This window comes from Leiobunum rupestre, chromosome 6 (genome assembly GCF_980474605.1).
Source record: "Leiobunum rupestre chromosome 6, qqLeiRupe1.1.hap1, whole genome shotgun sequence".
NCBI lineage: Eukaryota > Metazoa > Arthropoda > Arachnida > Opiliones > Sclerosomatidae > Leiobunum > Leiobunum rupestre.
Window position 1 is genome coordinate 69,175,773 of NC_143389.1, and position 19,602 is coordinate 69,195,374.

A 19,602-nucleotide genomic window follows, 5' to 3' on the forward strand; every position below is an offset into this window, starting at 1 on the left:
TTCGCTCGCCGCTTACGCGCCTCGTCCACACTGGAATATTTTGTTTGTTCGCGGAAAGCGCAGCATGTCGCGTCCTCGCGAGAAATCTTTGGCCGGTCAAACATTTTCCCAGCATATGCGTCCGTTTAGCCAATCACATCGTTTCTATTTTGTTGACGCCCACTGATTTATACTAAATGAAAAATGGCGCCAGTTTGTAGTACACTTAGAAGATTAAAATTAAATAACGATATAATTGTTTCATTATTACTAAGTCATCATAGGAAAAAAACAAAATATAACCGAAGAGTTTGGGTTAGGGAAGTATTTGCAGATAGGGAGAAAGACGGTGATTATCACAATTTAATACCCAAGTTAAGACTGTACTATGAGTTGTATGAAGACCCTTTATATATTGAATATTGTCGTATGACCCCAAAACAATTTGATTTTCTTTTGAAATTGGTTAAAAACGAGTTGCAAAAACAAAATACACGTTTTAGGAAAAGTATCTCAGCTGAAGAAAGGCTCTATTTAACTCTCGGGTATTTTCAAATACGCCGAATTTGGCGCTGTCGCGGAAAATAGTGTTCGCGAATACCGCGCCTTCTACGACGGGAAGCCTACAATAGGCGGCGGGTCATTCAAACTTCGAATGTCCGTCTGTTGTAGATTTTAAAAAAGAGGAAGTACTTAATGTCATTGATTTCTTTAAAAGGGGCAAAGCCCCGGGTTTTGATGGCATTTCTATCGAATTTTTTAAGATTATGTTCTTGGTCTGTCCCTTGGTTTTCGTGCGCCTCTACAATGCATGTTTGACTCTTGGGCACTTCCCAAAAATTTGGAAAGTGGCAAGGATTGCATTGATCTATAAGGAGGGGAGAGATAGGCGGAACGCTCGATCGTACCGACCGATCTCTCTACTGTCAGTAGTGGGTAAGGTTCTTGATAAGCTCCTATCAAGAAGACTGTACTACTCTCTTCATAAGAGAGGTCTCATGAATTCAGCCCAATATGGGTTCAAACATGGCCGCTCCACGACGCATGCTCTTTATAACATCGTCGATTGCGTTAAGCATAACAAAGAGAGTGGTCTGCACACCAGTCTAATCTCCCTAGACATAGAGGGGGCCTTCGACAATGTCTGGGTTCCGGGGGTTCTATCAAGACTCCGACAGGTTGCTTGTCCAAAGAACTTGTATTATTTATACAAAAGTTTCTTAAGCAACAGAATTGCTTCGATTGATGTAGGCGGTAGTGTTGTTAGTAAGTCACTTACCAAGGGGTGTCCACAGGGTTCTTGTAGCGGACCTCTCCTCTTCAATTTAGTCATGGATGGTGCTCTTAGTCGGGTTTACCCGGCTGCGAGTGCTATTCAGGCCTTTGCAGATGACCTGCAGGCGATGGTTTGGAGTTCCTCGAGGCGGGGCCTTGAGGTTCTTGGTAACGAAGTTCTGGATACTCTCAATCAGTGGAGTTCAATTTATAAATTGAAGTTCTGCGCTAGGAAGACTGTTGCAATCACCTTTGCGAAAACAAAGGTGATGAATCGGCTTCCTATTTTTTCTCTTAGTAATGAGAGAATCCTTAATGTCAAAACCGTCAAGGTTTTGGGCGTTACCTTGGATCAAACTTTATGTTTCTTGCCTCACTTAGAGGAGGTTAAGAATAAGGTAACTCGTCTCGTTCAATCCGTTGCATGTTTTGCAAAGGTCGAGTGGGGTCTGGATTATAGAGCCTTGAGAGTGGTATATAAAGGCTGTATTGAGCGTATTGTCACCTACGGCGCTGGCGCATGGTAGCGCGAGATTGAGAACTCTTTGATGGTTCGAAAGCTCAGGTCAATCCAACGGATTGCGGCTCTCAGAGTCTGTTGTGCATATCGTACAATATCGACCGATGCGTTATTGGTAATTACCAACTTAACCCCGATAGAAAACGTTGTAAGTGAGGAAGCAACCATCTTTAGGTCTTTTTACCAACAGATGTGCGCTAAACACTGTGAATACAATGTCATAGGTGGAAATTTTCTTTACCCGGGCGACCCTTGGGCAAGGCACCCAGCCTCTCGTGTAGAGATTTCAAGTGGGGATGCTCTTCCCACTAATGCAGGTTTAGAGATCTTTTCCGATGGTTCGCTAACGGAGAATGCCGCTTCTGCGGCATTTGTGGTCTTCTCTAATGGATTGGAACTCATGTCAAAGACATTTCGTCTAGACATGAGTTATAATCCTAGTATATATTATATAGAGCTTTACTCCATATTGGAGAGCATTAAGTGGTTCGCTAGGGAGCGACCCCACGACGAAGAGGTATCTATCTTTAGTGATAGTTTATCTTCTCTACGAGCAATTGGAAATCCTTCCAACCTTAATGAAATGTGTGCTAACATTAGGGAGTTGATTAATAATCACGGTGCTAGAATCACCCTTAATTGGGTTAAAGCACACAGTGGTATTCTAGGTAACGAGAGAGCGGATGCGTTGGCCAAGAGCGCATTAACGAATCAGGTGATCCATTCTATTAAACCCGATAAGGGCAGTATTAAAAATATTTTGAGGGGCATTACCAAGAGACATTGGCAGAGTAGTTGGAGCGACAGCGATAAAGGCAATGTTACAAGGAATTTTATTCCTAACGTGGGCGACAATGCGATCAACCCTAACCACTTCTCAACGCAGATTCTTAGTGGTCACGGCAAGTTCCTAGCTACTTGCATGGTTTAGGTCATGTGCTCAGTCCTGCCTGTGTTTGTGGGTCAGACACAGGCAATTCTGAGCACTATTTAGTTAATTGTCCTTTCACTCTCCATCTGGTCCCTAGGGGCAACCTTGGAGATATGAATCTCACTGAAAAGATGGTTGTCTTTGAGAAAGTTATGCGGTTCTTAACTAGTAACTTCGAGGACATTTGTCCGGGTTGATACTAGTTTTTTATTGGTTTTATTTTTACTCGCCGTTTTATTAGTTTTTATTTTCTTCACCCTTCTCTTTAACAGGGTTTTTATACATGTTCCTTGTGCTGTGGTTTTACTTTTAAAAAAAAATTAAAAATAAATTGTGGGATGCGTGATGATGAACATGCGTGAAAAGATACAAATTAGTTTGTATATCTTGTGGTACCCCCAGTAGTGCCTAGCGGAACTGGGGGTATATAAATACTATAATCTGATGTCCGTCTGTTGTATGTTCATTATCATAAATTAAATTAAATTAGGACCACATACTTTTCAGATATTAGACTACGGGTGACAGCTATAGATCGCTCTCGCTGGAATTTCGTATAGGAAAGGCAACTGTTGCTGAAATAATTCCCGAAGCATGCGAGATAATCTGGGATAAATTACAACCATTGGTGTTGGCTCCCTTAACAAAATCATCAATGTTGAAGAGTGCCCTAGACTTTTTCAAGAAATGGAACTTTCCAAGTCGCGCGCGTGGGTGCTTAAGATGGAAAGCACGTTGAGTTGATAGCTCCGCCTAATTCAGGGTCCAATTTTTTTAATTATAAAGGCCATCATAGTACAGTTTTGTTAGCAGCATGCGATGCCAATTACAAATTTGTGCTTGTGGAAATTGGAAATTACGGTCGGATTAGTGATGGAGGTGTACTGGCTGCATCTGATTTGGGGAAAAAAATTGAAGATGATAACTACTATCCTGATCCTAGGAAATTTGAAGAAAATGGATAGGAACTGCCATTTTGTTTCGTTGGAGATGAAGCGTTTCCGCTACAAAAACATTTAATGGGCCCATATTCTGGAAAATTCCTTCCCGATGATAAAGATATTTTTAATTATAGATTATCTCGTGCAAGGCGATGCATTGAAAATGCTTTTGGAATTTCTAGTGCAAGATTTAGAGTCTTAAAAAAAGCAATCCCCCTTGAACCCCTAAATGCCGAGTTCGTGGTAAAAGCTGTTGTTTGTCTAAATAATTTTCTAATAAAAAATGATGAAGAAGGAAAAGATAATTATTACTGTCCTTCAATATTTTCTGATTATTTTGACGAAAAGGGTAATTTGGTTAAGGGTACGTGGCGAAATGATCCCAATAACAGTTTTTTAAGCTGCAAAGGCAGGGAACAAGAACGCACAAAAAAATATATTTTATTAATAGGGACAAGTTTAAAGATTATTTTATGGGTGAAGGACAGCTGCCTTGGCAAGGCCGGAAATAATTCAAATGCAATAATGGTTAGCTTCGATGTATATAAATTAATTTTGTATGAAAAAATTGTCATTTGTCTTCCCATTTAAAATTTCTGTCACCGTCGTTAATTTGAAATTTTATAAAAATAAGTATAATAATATATAAATGTAAAATAGCGTATATTTTCCATATTTAAAACTACTTTCACCTCTTCATCAATTAAATGAAATTTGATAATAAAAAAGTATTGTAAGTAGTATGATAATAAATAAATTGCCTAAATTGTACTAAATGGACCTAATATGATTTGGGCAATTTATTTATTAAGTTATTTTCAATACTTACTTTTATCACAATACATTTGTAATTAATTTGTTTCAATAAAATACGAGTAATATTAAACATTAGGTACGCAACCCTTCTTTGGATTCTTCATCGATTAAGTCATCAATGACTCCTATAATTTGTTGTTTTGCCGGCGTTGATTTTTAGATGTAAGTGATTTGAGGTCTTCTTTTAGACTTAAAAGAAATAACTCAATTGAGTCACTTTTATCTGGTTGTGGTAGAGTACATCCGTTGCCAATTTTTTCATTGTTCTCCTTGAAAATTTGGAGGAGAGTTTGTTCATAGGCATCCTTTTTTGTCACTTTAGATTATTTTGGCGGGTGGTTTATCCAAATCAATAGTGGAAGTATTTCCTTGGGTATTTTGTAAGGTATTTGATAATGTAGATGTTGGAATAGTAGTAGTAGAGGTTGAAGTAGCAGGAGTAGAGGTTCTGGAGGTAGAAGTAGAAGAACATGAAAAGCTAGCCGCAGCCGAAGTTGATCGGCTAGCCTGAAATTGTTTCTTTGATAATTCGAACAAGGACCCTCTCATTTCCCTACTGGTCACAGCCATAACCTCTTGGTCCTCGTCAAGGTCAGAAAGATTTTGCCACTCAAGAGTATGCGTCTCAGTTAACAATTCACCATTTTCAGTATTTAGTACTATGTTTGGAGCTTCAATTACACATGACATATTACTCGTTGATCTAGGAATAATAAATAATATACAAACTGTAATAGGGATATTATAAGTAATTAAATTATGGCATTAGAATATTACTTTCTTGGCTTTATGGTATCCTTTAAGAATTCCATTGTTTTTAAATGTTGCCATGATTCCCGTGGCGTGTATTCGCTCCCACTTAACTGACAAGAAGCTATTCACCACCGAAAACTACAGCTGCGCCACCTAGTCACACTGCCTAGAACTATATTAGGGTGATACGGGTAATGGCGTTATGCGAAAATGCGCATTTTATAACATCAATTAAAACATTTTACTAACGATTTTAGCATATTTTTTAAAGGTGTATATACGACATTTATTTATTTATTTTGACCTGTCAATAGGTATTGAATTCGTAATAGAGAGTTTAATAACACTATGAGTAGACCTTGGAGAATTCATACACGGGATCAATTTGAATTTTAAAGTTTTAAAGGTATGTAGGAAATTTATTGTTATTATCTTCTCATTAGAACAAGCCCAGATTGTTCTAATTTCATAGACTAGTAGCTTCAGCATTTTCAAATATGATGTATATTGTATTTTAAATAATTTTATTTGGTATATTAGGGAATCGCTCCATTCTTGGAATTTTTAAGTATATTGGAGAGTAGTCTACTCTTGATCCATAGAAGGTGTGCGGATGCTTAAAGGAAGTCCGAAAGTATCTTTGAAATTTTTTCTTTCGAACGAATAAGATGTACTTGTTATTATTGAAGTTACGCAATACAATCGAGCCAAACAAAAGGGGAGCCACACTCTTTAAAGTTAAAATTTGAAGTCAGTGATGGAAAACACAGCATTGAAAGTGTCCATTGTTCATGCAATAGTGGGTAAATATATTTTTTATTAAAACCCAAACGTTATTTTCTCACCATTTACTCGAATTGTAATATTTTTAAGGGCAGTATTACTACAAAAAGGTACTTCTGCGCCTACAATCCGCCATATTAATCGTTTGTTTTGAACAACAAAGTACGCGACAAACCAAGCTGCAGGGGTAGCGACTGTGGCGCCGCCTATACCCGTTTCGCTAGCGAATAGCTTTTTTTCTCTCACAAATTTATCCCTGAATGCCTTCCATCGCACTTTTAATTCCTCAACTGGAAAAAGTATAACAAATTAAACTTTTAGAAACCTTCAAATATTAAACACATAAATAAAGCCTTGACTAAGCTTACCAGTATATCTCATTCTTTCGGATATTCTAATCCACGCAGCCTCCTTCGATTGTTTTTATAAATATGGAGGCTTGTATTCCAAAGTTCTTGGAAACTTTTCACCTCATTTATAAGATATTCCTCATTAATTGATGGTTTTAAATTGTTCATAACTGTACAATTTTAGTTGTTGATTCTATCGAATAAAATAGACAGACCGTCACAGACGCCTTGACAATGAAGTCAAAAGGAACCACGTGATCAAATTGGACGCTCATGGGTGCATCTCTGGGAGATACGCGCGAGAAATTTTCAGCCCATATTTCAGTGTGGACTAGCCGCGAAAAAAGGATGCGATAACACGTAGTTAGCATAGGAACGAAGCGAGCGAAAATCCTCCGGTGTGGACGGTACTTAAGATCATTAAATACCCTTAGAGGAACATTGTGTCGTTTTATGACAAGTTTCTTTCTTGAATTCGCCAATAGAGCATACTGGATAATCAGTTATGTCAGCCATTTTCACTACTGGATCACAAAAATAAAATTATGGCATAACATCAACCGAAGAATGTGCGCGTGCAACAAGGAAAACAAAATCCTGAATTTTTGATAGATGGAGCCAGTGCGGCTCCATCTATCAAAAATTCAGGATTTTGTTTTCAAATTTGTAGGAACAATTCAAATATTTTTTTAGTAATACATAATAAAATACTCTAATAAAATAATGTGTTTTTGGAAAGGTCTCATTGCGTACTACAATAACAACTGTCGGACAGTTTCCATAAATGGACCCAAAATGGCACCCCCCTCAATTATTTGTTTTGCGTATATAACTCTATACTTTACGAACTATACTATTTACGTTAAATCGGAGTAGCCAACCGTTTTAGTCAGCCTACATTACATACTTGATGCGAGTTTTGACAAGTTGACATAACAATTGAGGAATTTATTCAATAAGTTGTAAAGGGGTACCGAAATGGTCTTTTACGAATTCAATTTTTCTGGGGTGTCATACATTTCGACATAAAAAATAACTACTTCATATTTTTAGAAAACACTTTATATTCGCTATTCGTATAGCTATAGTAACATTACTGTCAATTTTCATTAAAATCCGTTGACCCATGGTACCCTTGTTGCCCAATTCTTTGTGGAATGACCCCTGTCAAAAGCGACATAAGTCACTTTTGCCCCTGTACAAGAATTCTTTTTGTTCTAGTATGCTATCTTTTTAAACATGGGGTGAGCTTAAAGATAAGATTATCACTGTTTTCGAGATGATTGTCAATTATTTTAGAACTGAAAATTATAAGTTTATCCAACATTTAAATTATATCTACATATAAATATCACTTTAATCAGCGCTCCGCGGGCAATTAACCAATCGAATTTCGAATATATTGGTTTATTGACTAAATAAATGGCTGTGCTATTCCTGAGGATTGCACGGAGAAACAAATGTGATTGAAAGAAATAATTGTTAAGGTTGAGTAGCAAGCGTCTGGGAAAATACTTTTGACAGTGGCTTATCAAATAACACGTTCTTGAGTGGGATTTGCGCGAATCATTATCGTGGTGCGTCAAGTTCGGCTTATCGAGAATCCAAACGTCCAAGTACTTATATGTTGAATCAGTTATTGTCTATTTCTTTTAACTAGTAGTAACTCACAACAAAACTAAATGACTTAAAACTGAGTTATTCTATCAACTCTTAATTTGCTGTCGAGACGGATAAAGACATATGAAATGGTCAAGTGTTAAGAGTGAACCTGTTGGCACTGCATTTATATGAAATATACCTGCGTTTCTACTATTTAAAAAATAATTTCAAGGATAAAAGAGGTAATAATTCAAATATTTAATGCAGATAGAGGGTGAAAAAAAGCGCATTACCTTTCTAGTTGCGTATTTAATATAATGTTTTTACTACATATGTAGATAAAATTGCCAACTTTACATTTGCAATATCTTCTTAGCTATACCGGTTTTTAACTCATCTAAAAAATGGGGAAAAATAAACATTATTTTGAATGAAAAAGTAGGCTTAAAATTCCGTGTACATGAAAAATGCTGTCGATATATTGTACGGCTGTCGTTTCTGGGCTGAGGGGACTTTCATAGTCTCGAGTTTAGTAATCACGGACGATAAACGCTTATGTTTTTTTTAAATTATTGTATGATAAGATTGTTCTTTATCTCTATTGTTTACGTATTAGTAACCTTATGCCTTCAAACTGCTTGCAATGATATAAAATATCTTTTTGCATCTATTAATTGAAACGCCTCCCTTGAACTTGATGTGGCTGTAATTCTTCGATTAATTCGTACTATTTGGAAAAGTACATCAACCATTACCTTTCTGTGGAACTGAAGTAATTGATGCTTTTTGACAAGTACAAAGTGAGGCACCAGTTTTTAAATTAGTTTTTAGCTTTGTAAAATTTTGAGAAATTTAATTACATAAATATTTAAGATGGTGGACTGAACGGTTAATTTTGAAATATATGAAAAATATAAAAATATATTCGATAGATTTCAAAGTTTCTTCAGGAAGCTGGATATAGAGGTTAAACCACGTATTCTAAAGAAAATGCAATGAAGTTAGATTTGGTTTTTAATATTGTTTAATTTTGCTCTTATTTCCATAATACCAAAAAGAAAATTTTACTCTGATCATAGAATTATATTTCCTGGGAATATTAACGAGATTTAACTGGGAGACGCTCCCTGTAAAATTTGGTAGATGTCAAATTAAAAAAAAAATAGAAATATAATCTTTAAGTACGTGAAACATAAAATATCTATTGTGGAGTGGAGAAACGAACTACAGTTTATTACAAAAAAACCCGGTACTTACATGAAAAGACAAATGATTGAAACATATATCCAATAAATTTTTTTTTTAATGTGACTCATAAAATGTGTAAAGCGCTATATCAAAGGCTTCATTCGTTCACTTTCCAACTCTCATTTAATGTCACTAATGGATTTTAGGAAGCGCTTACCACTGTAATTTAATTTGTAAAATTCCTTTGTAAAGTCATTATTATTAGCATTTCATTGCGAATGGGGTATTCGATTGTTGACGGCGTATGCGTAATCGTTGAAAGTGAAAAATATTTAACAAGGGGATATTATTAAAACTTCTTCATAGAAGAATTACACATTGAAATTCATTTCCATTCCAAAGATGTTTAATAACGCTTTTTAAAATTGAAATAAATTTCCTTGTGTAATTATTCTCTGAAAACAAAATTATACTATAGTTTTTTAGCAATGAATAAAAGGATGTCAGATTTTCGGTTGCTCCGGACTAATCCTGTTTATAGACTTGCAACAATTTACAGCGATAAAAGAACCATTGAATTCGTAAAATTTTACCTAATTGGCGAGTTCAGATGTTCATTTTTACCTCTCCGAGGCGACAAGTCCCCTAGGAGGGGTATTACTATCACCGTGTCTGTCTGTGTGTCTGTGTTGCGAAAAACCATGTTTGCAGTTTAAAGGTTGGCAAGACCACCGCGTGACGGTGAACGTTAACGGATAAATTTGCGGTTGGGTTGGGTTGTCATTTCTTCGTTAACGTTCACCGTCGCGGCGGTTGCAACTCAGTTTTATTGGAAATTTTGTTATTGTAATGTTTAGGTGTAGTGTGGGAATGATGAGTTTGTGTTATGGCGGGTGTTGAGATGGTTGTGTTTGCGTTTTCTCTGTATGAGTGTTTTCTCTCCAACTTCTTCTTGTTGACTTTTGGGACGGGCCGAGTGCTGCGGGTTACGATAAACCTCTCTACGTCCAAATGGCAGGGTTTCCACCAATTGTTAACGGTATTCGTCTTAGTATCAATTTGCGAACGCACAGGGCGGGATTTGAACCCGAGCCCTCCTGCATAACAGGCGAGTGTTCTACCACAGAACCACCGATACATGTTACGGCTCAATGAATATTATAAGCTCAGCTGCTTAAGCGGAAGAGTATATTAATAGTTTTTAAAGTTTAATTTTTTTACGTATGAAAATGTAAAGGTCAAATCTTGTTTTAGCGCAGTCAGCAGATAGGATCGTTAAAGGGTAGAACCCGTGGGTGGTTCACCTAGTTAGTTTCTTTCAGTCGTATATTTTTATCTATTGTATGTTTAGCGTATTTAGTTTTCAAGCGTAATAGTTCATGTACGAAGAAAATTTCGAGTGGTATGCATCGTGCTCTTACATTTATGTTGGTCTGGCTTTTAACTGGGTCGTCATTACTTCGTAATTTATTTTAAACGTTTTCTCGACGGAGATGTTTAATGTAGTTCATCAATTTTGTTTATGTATAAGGACCCTAACTATTCCGTCTACGGTCATTTACTGTACGTTGTAAGCCGTGTATTGCTAACGGTAAGATGTTTTTCGTTTTTCCTTTCACATATTGTTTTCAACTTTCGGTATTTGGGTTTACATAATCTTGATTTCAAAGTATTTGGATTAACTTGTTTCTTTTTTGAATATTCTTTTATATTTTTCTATTGGTTATTTTTGTTGTTGTTTAGTACGTCTAACTCACTGTGTGAATACTTATTTTATAATATTCTGAATAAATTAAACTCTGTTGTTTCGTCTCAATTAATGTTACTATAATTAAAATGTTATACCAGGCGGGATTGAACCGGGATAACGTTTTAAGTAAATAACTCTGAATTGCGGAGATATATCTTTAAGGGTCATCTCGAGAAATTAATATAACTAGGGACAATTCTTCCGAGGAGAGGTATATTTTGGCTTGCCAACTTGTTTGTTTTTAAGGTGATCTACGTGAATTAAGTATTAACCCCCCCCCCAAAATAAAACAATGTTACAAAAGGAATACTAACACAAACATAAGAAATCGCGATATTATTGTAAAGTTTGTTTTAAAATATTATCCGGGTTTTCTCTCTAATATTTAAATGGAAGAAAACCATCGCGTCTTCATACTTAAAAGGAAGAAGCAGACGCCTGTAGGAATATGGGAGGGATTAATAATCCATAATCAGCTAGGCTTATACCCAATATCACCACCTACAATCGCTGCTAAGTGAGCGAGAATGGCGGCCATACTGAGCAGCAATGGCGGCGCGATTCTATATTTTGTGGGTAAAATCTGGGAGTAGTTCCTTGGGTATTTGGTGTGGAACACCACAGAGGTGTACCGACCTGGTTAAGGGGTTAATATTTAACCGGGTGCCCAGCAGGCTATCATGTAAGGGGTCGCCAAAACACTCCTATATTTATTTCAACCATTGATAATTCTGATTTTTCGTTCAATAGAATTTTAGTAATTCTTTATGAGGGAGGGGCGCCATTTTGAAACATTTTAATTGTATACCCAACACCTCCAAAATTGGTCGCTCCATTATATCGCTTCAGATAGCTCTGGGGCTATTTTGTGAATTCTTGCTTTAATTGTGATGGGGACTTCCATTAAGAAGGCGTTCAGGTAATATTATCTTCAAAGCGTGAAAGTTACTCTGACTTCTTAAGGGAATATAACCTGCAAAGCAATCTTTATGGAAGACCCATTCAATTTTCCAAAATTCCCTGTACAGGGGCATCAAACATTTTTAAAGCCAAAGGCAAGAGCGGCCAGAGGTGCAAACGTTGTTGTTCCACACCATAAACCTGGAGTTATATTCCCTTTAATTTTAAATTTTAAATTAAAGGCTGCCTTCCATTTTTTAGCGCCTATTTACTTTAGTTAATGCACGTTAGGTAGCGCCATGGTAACGTGTGGATTTTTACTTAATTATTAAATTGACAAGAATTGCGTCAACTCTCAATTCGAGCACTACAGTTTAAATGACGTAGTGCGCCTGAATTGGTTCGACTACGACCAAAGGCAGTTGAATACTTCTTACTTGATAAACCCCTGATATTAAACAAATCAAGTTTATATTAATTTTTAAATTATACACTCTCTTTAGAAACTTTTACTGGGCGCCGCCATTATCGCACAGGCAACGCTCTACCGCGGAAATTTAATCACCCTCCCCGTAGACTATACGGTAATGGCGGGTGATTAGGGAGGCGCGTTTAAGAGTATGCAGCAGCCACGTTCGGAATTCCTTAAGAGGCTCTTTAGAGTTACTAGTGGTGGTAATTGGATGGTATCTCGAAACACGCGCGCTTACTTGTGCTAAAATATTACCTTTATTTTTTTGATACTGCTTACTAGTCGAGAAATTCATTTTAACAAGATTTGATCCTCATTTAATTTCCAAAACAGGTCCTTCGAACTCCGTCCTTTTTAAAATATAATTCACATTAATAATTACTTTAAAGATAAGATCTGATATCGTTCGTAAATGGTTACTTGAATTCGAAAACACGTGAAATAAGAGTATAAAGAAAAGAAAGAGCTATAATCAAGTTAAATATGTTTGATTAAATTCGGTTTTATCAAGTTTTTGTTTTTAGCTGCGGCTGAAGAATGTTGTACTTAAGGACGGTTTTCTTTCTGATTGGACTGACATTTTCTTATGGATACGCTGAAGACGACTACGACTACATTGTCGGTAAGCACTAGTATTCATTTTCGGTTATTTAATTTTAATGCTTACAGCTTTGGAACCGGTAAATTTCACATAATGATATTATGCGTATACAATTGAAATATATTTTTAATTAAGAAATACTTGGTGAAAAAGCTTTTCAAATTACTTCAATCTTTTCTTTTCAGAAATAAAATAAAATTTGTAAAATGAAGTATAGGGTTGTTCACAAATACCTTTAAGCAAAAAATGATCTGTTTCGACAACCACTCTCCGCGTTACGAAGAATAAACATTGGAACCCCCCCCCCCCACCACGAGAATTATGTAAAAAGTAATCATACCACCCTTAACTATAATTAATTCAAAATTAAGACAATTAATTTATTATTTAACTTAAGTAAACTAAACATAATGTTGTAAATGAGAAAAACTATTATTCATTTTATTCATTTGCTAGCAAAACCTTAACGAACTCCTAAATGGTCGTTCAAACTAGCACCAACTCAACCCGTTACCCTTATGGATTCACCCCAGGGTTCTTAGCCACCTAAGTAAAGCTACGAAACCCCAAACCAAATTTGACTATGGCCCCGGGGAACTTTCCTCTCCTGCCCATGTAGCCGATCCACCTCTGGTTGTGACAAGCAGGTTTTAACCAACAGTGACTTTTTCAGTTGGAGCAGGTTCTGCTGGAGCTCCTTTGGCAACTAGGCTCTCGGAAATAGAAACAGCCAAAGTGCTTTTGATTGAAGCCGGTGGAAAGCCTTCCGAAAAAGCAGAAATCCCACTTTTGGCACTCGATCTGCAAGAAACGGCCGAAGATTGGAACTACACAACTGAAGCTCAAGAATTCGCTTGCCAAGGATTCCTGAATAAAGTGAGACATCAATAATTTAAAAAAGCTCTTCCAGGTTTATGTTTACATGTTTAAAAACAAATTTATCACTATTTACAAATGTATAATATACGCTTAGCTTGTAGTCCGACTTGATTTGGTAAGCTACTGAATAGATTTGAATATCTCTAAATGTGTTTATTCAACCTTCGATTCCGTTTTAATTGTTGCAATTTCCTTATGATTTTATACGGACAACTCTTAACGCAAAAATATTTTACCTTCGTACTATGAAGCACCTATTTATTTACGCATAAGAAGAATAGCTTTGTAGGACACTTTGAGTGGGTGTTATGGCTGAAATTTCATACGACATGAGAGTGAAAAGAAAAGTCACCAGCGTGTACCACAATTGGGTTGAAAGACGCATGCTTCACAGAACCAGAGATTTAGTTTTTATTGGTAAGGAGCTTACTCTTCTAACATGAGGTCTATTCCGAGCAATGTTAAAAAATCTACTCAATATAGTCGTTTTCCATAAGTATAAATAAATACATTCTTTGTACTTGATGTTTCCGATTGATGAAAGCAATATTTTTGCTTTACTGGTTTTATGTTACATATTTTTCATACTGATAATAACAAATTAAAAATGATATGAAATTGAAAATTAGGCTATATTTATGACTGACTAAATGAACTGCTTTGTTTTAGAAATGTTTTTACCCACGTGGGAAAGTGCTAGGAGGTTCCAGTATTTTGAACTACATGGTGTACGCCAGAGGGAACCGGAAGGACTTTGACGACTGGGCCGCGAACGGAGCGACCGGATGGAGTTACGACGACGTTTTGCCCTACTTCAAAAAATCGGAAGATATCAGAATCACCGAAAACATTGAACCAGGTATGTAAATGTGTATTAAAATGTATATATTATATTATGAGGAACTTAATAATAACGTTTTGTAATTATAGAGTTTCATGGCAAGAATGGGGAGTTAACGGTTTCTTCCCCAGTTTACCAATCGAAACTTGTAAACGCGTATTTAGAAGGTGGAAAAGTGTTGGGATATCCAACAATAGATATTAATGGAAGAAAACAATTGGGTAAGCGAATACGGTACATTTTGCATAATTAATTGAAATGGACTAAATAATTCGCGGAATGGTTCTCTCTGACCTATGTTATCGTTATTACTTTGCTTACAGGGTTCACTCCAATTCAAACTACAACCAGGGACGGATTTCGATGCAGTACCGAAAAAGCGTTTCTTCGTCAAGCATACCAAAGGAAAAACTTTCATGTCATTACAAACGCTTTAGTCACGAAAGTAAGTAAAACGTATTTGATCTAATTGACCTATGTTTCTACAAAGTGAAAACATGAATATTTAACTGGAATTCACTACGACAACTGGTAAAGATATATAAAAAGAATACTTTTGATACCTTATTTAAAATTACAACGAAAATATTGCTCTCGTTGTTTTGATAATAAAAATTTTACTTAAATGGAACGGTCGTCGGAGATTTTATCTCCTTTCAAATAGCTTTCAACCGTATTGTTCTATAATCAGAGTACCGAAACATTATGCAAAAAGTCGACACGGTTTGTTATAATTATGGCTTAGTGATGGAAGAATGCTCGCCTTTACATTCTTAATATTAATTTTTGTAAAACGTGTTTATTTGTATTTAAAAACCTTTATTTTCTCGCCACTAGGCTTAAGATATTTTTAAATTTTTTTATATAAATTTTTTTTAAATAGAAAATAATAATGAAAATATAAGCAGTAGAGAATCGAGTGAGAGGCTATCAAGCAATCCTTTTCCCAGTGAAATAAGTTGCGGGCATTCCGCCTCGTTTTATTGGTCGCAGGTGTTGGTGCGAAAATAGGCTCCGCCTTTCGCTACTGAAGATGCAACCAAAGGGTTATTATAGAGTTGAATATTCCTGTTTGAAATATTAAAATCATGAAACACACATTTATGTAACTAGTCGCTAGATGACTACGCTTACAAATCACAATTCTAAAAACGTAATATTTTTTTTAGTTATTAACATTGCTCTATTTTTTCTAGATCGATATCCAGGACAAAGTAGCTCGTGGCGTTTTCTATAAAGTTGACGGAGAAATCCGTCATGTTAAAGCCAGGAGAGAAGTTATCGTGTCTGCTGGAGCAATCAATACTCCTCAACTTCTCATGTTGTCCGGAATCGGACCCAAGGCACATCTTCGTGACCTAGGCGTACGACTACGAAGGAATCTTTTGAGAGTCTGAATTTAAACACCTGTTTTTATTAGGAATATTCGATTTAAATCCAGTGATGCTAACGTATTATACTTATAAATCCCTCTTAATAATAATGTTTATAAAATTCAGAGCTCTGAATGTTTTCTTGCTAACCAATATCGTCATACCAATTTACTTTTAATTGACCATTTGTACTTAGATTGATGTGATAGCGGATTTGCCAGTTGGTCGGAACTTGCAAGATCACGTTATTTCTTGGGGAGTTCACTACACCATCGACACTCCAGACGGCTTAGTTTTGTCTCGGATTCTAAAAGAGAACAGCACCCCTGGAACCGGTTAGTAATGAAAAAAATAAAAACTTTATCCGGGACTATTGTAGTGTATTTCACATAAATTTGCTCCCATCATTGTTATTATGAATAAAATATTAATTTTGTAATTTTGCACAGGATCTTGGACTTCGTGTGGTGGTGTTGAAACCATTGGCTTCGTGAGGACAAAATATGCCGATGGGCCTGAAGACCTTCCTGACGTAGAATTGGTTATTGTGTCTGCTATGTTGAGTTTCCCTCATCACAATGCTGAGGTAGTTCGTTTAAAATGTTACAAAACCCTTAAATCAGTAATTATTTTAAAATTGTAAAGATACTTCTCTTTAGCAAAACCTTAGAACACGGTTAGTGTATAAAGTCCTTGAACTATAAAAAAGTTACAAAATAATTGTTTTTCTTAGTTATAACAGAGAAATTATGTATTTTTTTAAACTGAACCTTGGGCCTTCTTTGTGAATAAATCTGGTATGAGGGTTTACCAACTTTTGATCTGTACGAAGCTTTAATTTAATTTTTATATTTTGGGTTTTCTTTCAATATTTTATTATTAACCTATTGCAAATCTATAAATTTATACATGTATATACTTTTCAGGTTAAAGGCTTTTTGGGGCAGTACGTCGAACGTGATGCGTTCTCCATCTTGCCCATAGTAATGCGTCCTTTGTCTGTTGGTAACGTTGCGTTGAGAAGCGCCAATCCAGAGGACAAACCACTTATCAACATGCCTTTTCTTAGCAACAAAGATGACTTAAAAACTCTCGTTGAAGGTTATTAAAACGATTTTACTTAATAAGGAATATTTAAAATGCATTATCGGTTAGGCAATGGTATACTTCAAATATATATTTGACCCTCCGTTCAAAAAGTACCAGCAACCTAATTTCGAAAGATAGTTTTGCCTGAACAAAAATGTAAAATTCCTCCGGGGACAATCAAATTCTTAAATTTAAAAACAGAAATAGGATATAATTGAATAAAGCTCATTTATATTAGTAAAAACGAGGACAACAACATGTTCAATGTAATGCCATAAAGGTTCAATTGAATCAACAAGATCTACTAAACCAATAACAAACTAGAATGACAACTACATTCCCAGTTCCTTTTCTTTTTTCTTTAGAACACTTTGGTTTTAGAAACGTTAACGGTATTGCTTTTTACCATTACAAATAAGATGTTTCCCAATATCCTAAACGTGTCCTCTTAATTTTTAATATAAATAGGTTTGAGGATAGCCACTGAACTTGCCGAATCAGGGCCTTTGAAACGCTTCGGAGCAAAGCCAATTGATCATCCAATTCCCGGTTGTGAGTCGTATCAGCCCAGCTCAGATCAGTATTTGGAATGTGTTGCTAAATTGACTTCGACCACGGTTTATCACTCGCTTGGAACTGCCAAAATGGGAGACCCTGAAAGCCCAGATACAGTGGTTGACCCGAAACTCAGGTGCAGTATGACATATAAAACATACTTGATTTCAAGCAACAATCCTAAATTGTATACTTCCATTCGTCGATATCAAGTGGGGTGGTAAAGTGGTTAGCTATCTCGCTGTGGTGTAGTATGTGTAAGAAGCTGTTGACTCTTGTGGCTCGAAAAGCTTGCCACCAAACTGAAGTTACTAGTTGACTTAGGCCTGTGGTTCCTTTCGTATTAGCTTAGCCAATTATTAACATTTTTGTTGTTGTTTTTTATTTTGGAAGTGTGAGTAATTATTCTCCTACTGCGTCAACCATAACTGCGAGTCTAAGGGTAATAGTAAATTTAGGAAGCTGTTGGCTCGCGTCGCAAAGAGGGCTTGCTATCAGCCTGCTTCGTAGTGCTTCCCAGCCACCTGGGATGAAGGCAATAAAAAACGCTAGATGATTTGGTCCTAAGGAGGCGCCTCGGGTGTTAGCCTAACTGATGATTATTTAATTAATATATTATTTAGAGTGGTTTAATCTAATCTGCCATTATATTGACTGTCAGACTATACTCCTACAAGTTCCCTCTACCTATTTTCGAGGGACGTCAGAACCCTCTTTGTTGTTTGAACGCACTTGTAACAATGCAACCAAGTTTTCTAATCGTTTTTTATTTAAAGTCGCTAGATGTCTTTGCCTAGGGTGGTGCCTTGGGTACTAGCCTAGCTGATTATTATACTAATTTTTATCTTAATAATTATTATCTTTCATTTGTGTAAAAAATGGTGACTATGACTTTTTTGTTTATTTTATTTCCAGAGTGAAAGGAATTCAAGGCTTGAGAGTCGTTGACACCTCAGTGATGCCCAGCATGATAACTGGTCACACGAACGCAGCTGCAATCATGGTTGGAGAAAAAGCCGCAGACTTGATCAAAGAAACGTATTACGAAACTCAGTCAAAAAATAAACATGATGACGAGCTGTAGGTTGCGTTAAGTGTGATCGATATCGATGTCTGGTAGTATTTTACCAGGAATGCATTAGCTTCTTCTTCAGTATATGTATGAATTTCTCGTTATACAGTAAAATCATATCTCTACTGATGTGATATGATTTAACTTAAATACATAATTGAAACTTGATAATAAAATTTATCGGGCGTTTGTCAAAAGGTATTTTTTATTTACCTAGCCAAGCGTGCACAAATATTGTTCTCCAGGTATAAATTATATAAGTGAATCCCGTTAATTTTTCGTCCACTCTTTCAACTTAGAGAAACACGTTAATTTGGTAACCATGATGATATATGTGGGAATCAGAAAAAAGGCACACGGAGCTAAAAGATACTTTTAGTTGTTCAAATCGAGCCACGTTCATTTCGTTAAATTCGTTTTCACCATTATATTATCTTTAAGTGTTACTATTAGTGCACTGGTTTTCAAAACTTTACTGACTTGCGACTTTGAGCATAGTATCGTTTACTGAATATCGAAAGATATAGAAAATATACAAGGTGGTTTTCTCAAGTTTTTACCGATATGTAATAAAAATAAACTACCTTAAAAATATTAGAAACTTTTAAAATTGTTTTGGGTTAATTTTAACATTTTAGGTACCATACTGATTAATGAGTGTATTACTAGAATAAAAATGTAAATATAACTTTCACCCATTTATTCTCAGAAAAACTTTAAAAGTGAAGATACTACTTTGGAGTTCGATTGTTGAGGTAATTCAGGTTTTTTCAAATTAATACTTTAGACTATAGAATATATTTCCGATTAATCCTTATAAATTATTTCGATTGTTTGATGTGCGTGACCTTATACTGTAAGCTTCGGATTCAACATCATAAAAACCCAACTGACGTTTTTAATGGACCAAGCACGTTCAATATGTGGGTATG

The 19,602-nt window shown here is 35.9% G+C and overlaps 2 protein-coding genes across 4 annotated transcripts; both read left to right on the forward strand.

Moving 5' to 3' along the window:
* The first annotated feature begins 1,310 nt into the window (after positions 1-1,310).
* LOC149943291 (uncharacterized) lies at positions 1,311-3,670 on the forward strand. Its single transcript, XM_090179612.1, has 5 exons — positions 1,311-1,520; positions 1,587-1,740; positions 1,815-1,922; positions 1,999-2,589; positions 3,492-3,670. The coding sequence occupies exons 1-5, from the start codon at positions 1,311-1,313 to the stop codon at positions 3,668-3,670; spliced, it is 1,242 nt and encodes a 413-aa protein (XP_090035738.1).
* Positions 3,671-8,003: 4,333 nt separating this feature from the next.
* Positions 8,004-18,867, forward strand: LOC149943292 (glucose dehydrogenase [FAD, quinone]-like). 3 transcript variants are annotated; one of them, XM_090178949.1, is made up of 12 exons: positions 8,004-8,192; positions 12,785-12,882; positions 13,535-13,737; positions 14,410-14,599; positions 14,671-14,802; positions 14,905-15,026; positions 15,778-15,945; positions 16,151-16,289; positions 16,404-16,540; positions 16,881-17,055; positions 17,512-17,734; positions 18,514-18,867. In XM_090178949.1, exons 2-12 carry the CDS (start codon positions 12,798-12,800, stop codon positions 18,680-18,682), a joined length of 1,743 nt encoding a protein of 580 aa, XP_090035075.1. In that variant the 5' UTR covers positions 8,004-8,192; positions 12,785-12,797; the 3' UTR covers positions 18,683-18,867. The 3 variants fall into 3 exon arrangements, with proteins under 3 accessions (XP_090035075.1, XP_090035074.1, XP_090035076.1); XM_090178948.1 differs by lacking the exon at positions 8,004-8,192 and adding an exon at positions 8,653-8,750; XM_090178950.1 differs by lacking the exons at positions 8,004-8,192; positions 12,785-12,882; positions 13,535-13,737 and adding an exon at positions 13,885-14,157.
* The last annotated feature ends 735 nt before the right edge of the window (positions 18,868-19,602 follow it).

Bases quoted from the DNA above. Each gene is read 5' to 3' on its own strand.
- LOC149943291 (XM_090179612.1), top strand. From the start codon at position 1,311: ATGGATGGTGCTCTTAGTCGGGTTTACCCGGCTGCGAGTGCTATTCAG. The intron at 1,923-1,998 runs GTAAGTGAGGAA...ACAATGTCATAG, and splicing joins TAACCCCGATAGAAAACGTT to GTGGAAATTTTCTTTACCCG. The intron at 2,590-3,491 runs GCAATGTTACAA...TTAATTATAAAG, and splicing joins TTGGAGCGACAGCGATAAAG to GCCATCATAGTACAGTTTTG.
- LOC149943292 (XM_090178949.1), top strand. From the start codon at position 12,798: ATGTTGTACTTAAGGACGGTTTTCTTTCTGATTGGACTGACATTTTCT. The intron at 14,600-14,670 runs GTATGTAAATGT...TTGTAATTATAG, and splicing joins CACCGAAAACATTGAACCAG to AGTTTCATGGCAAGAATGGG. The intron at 16,290-16,403 runs GTTAGTAATGAA...AATTTTGCACAG, and splicing joins GAACAGCACCCCTGGAACCG to GATCTTGGACTTCGTGTGGT.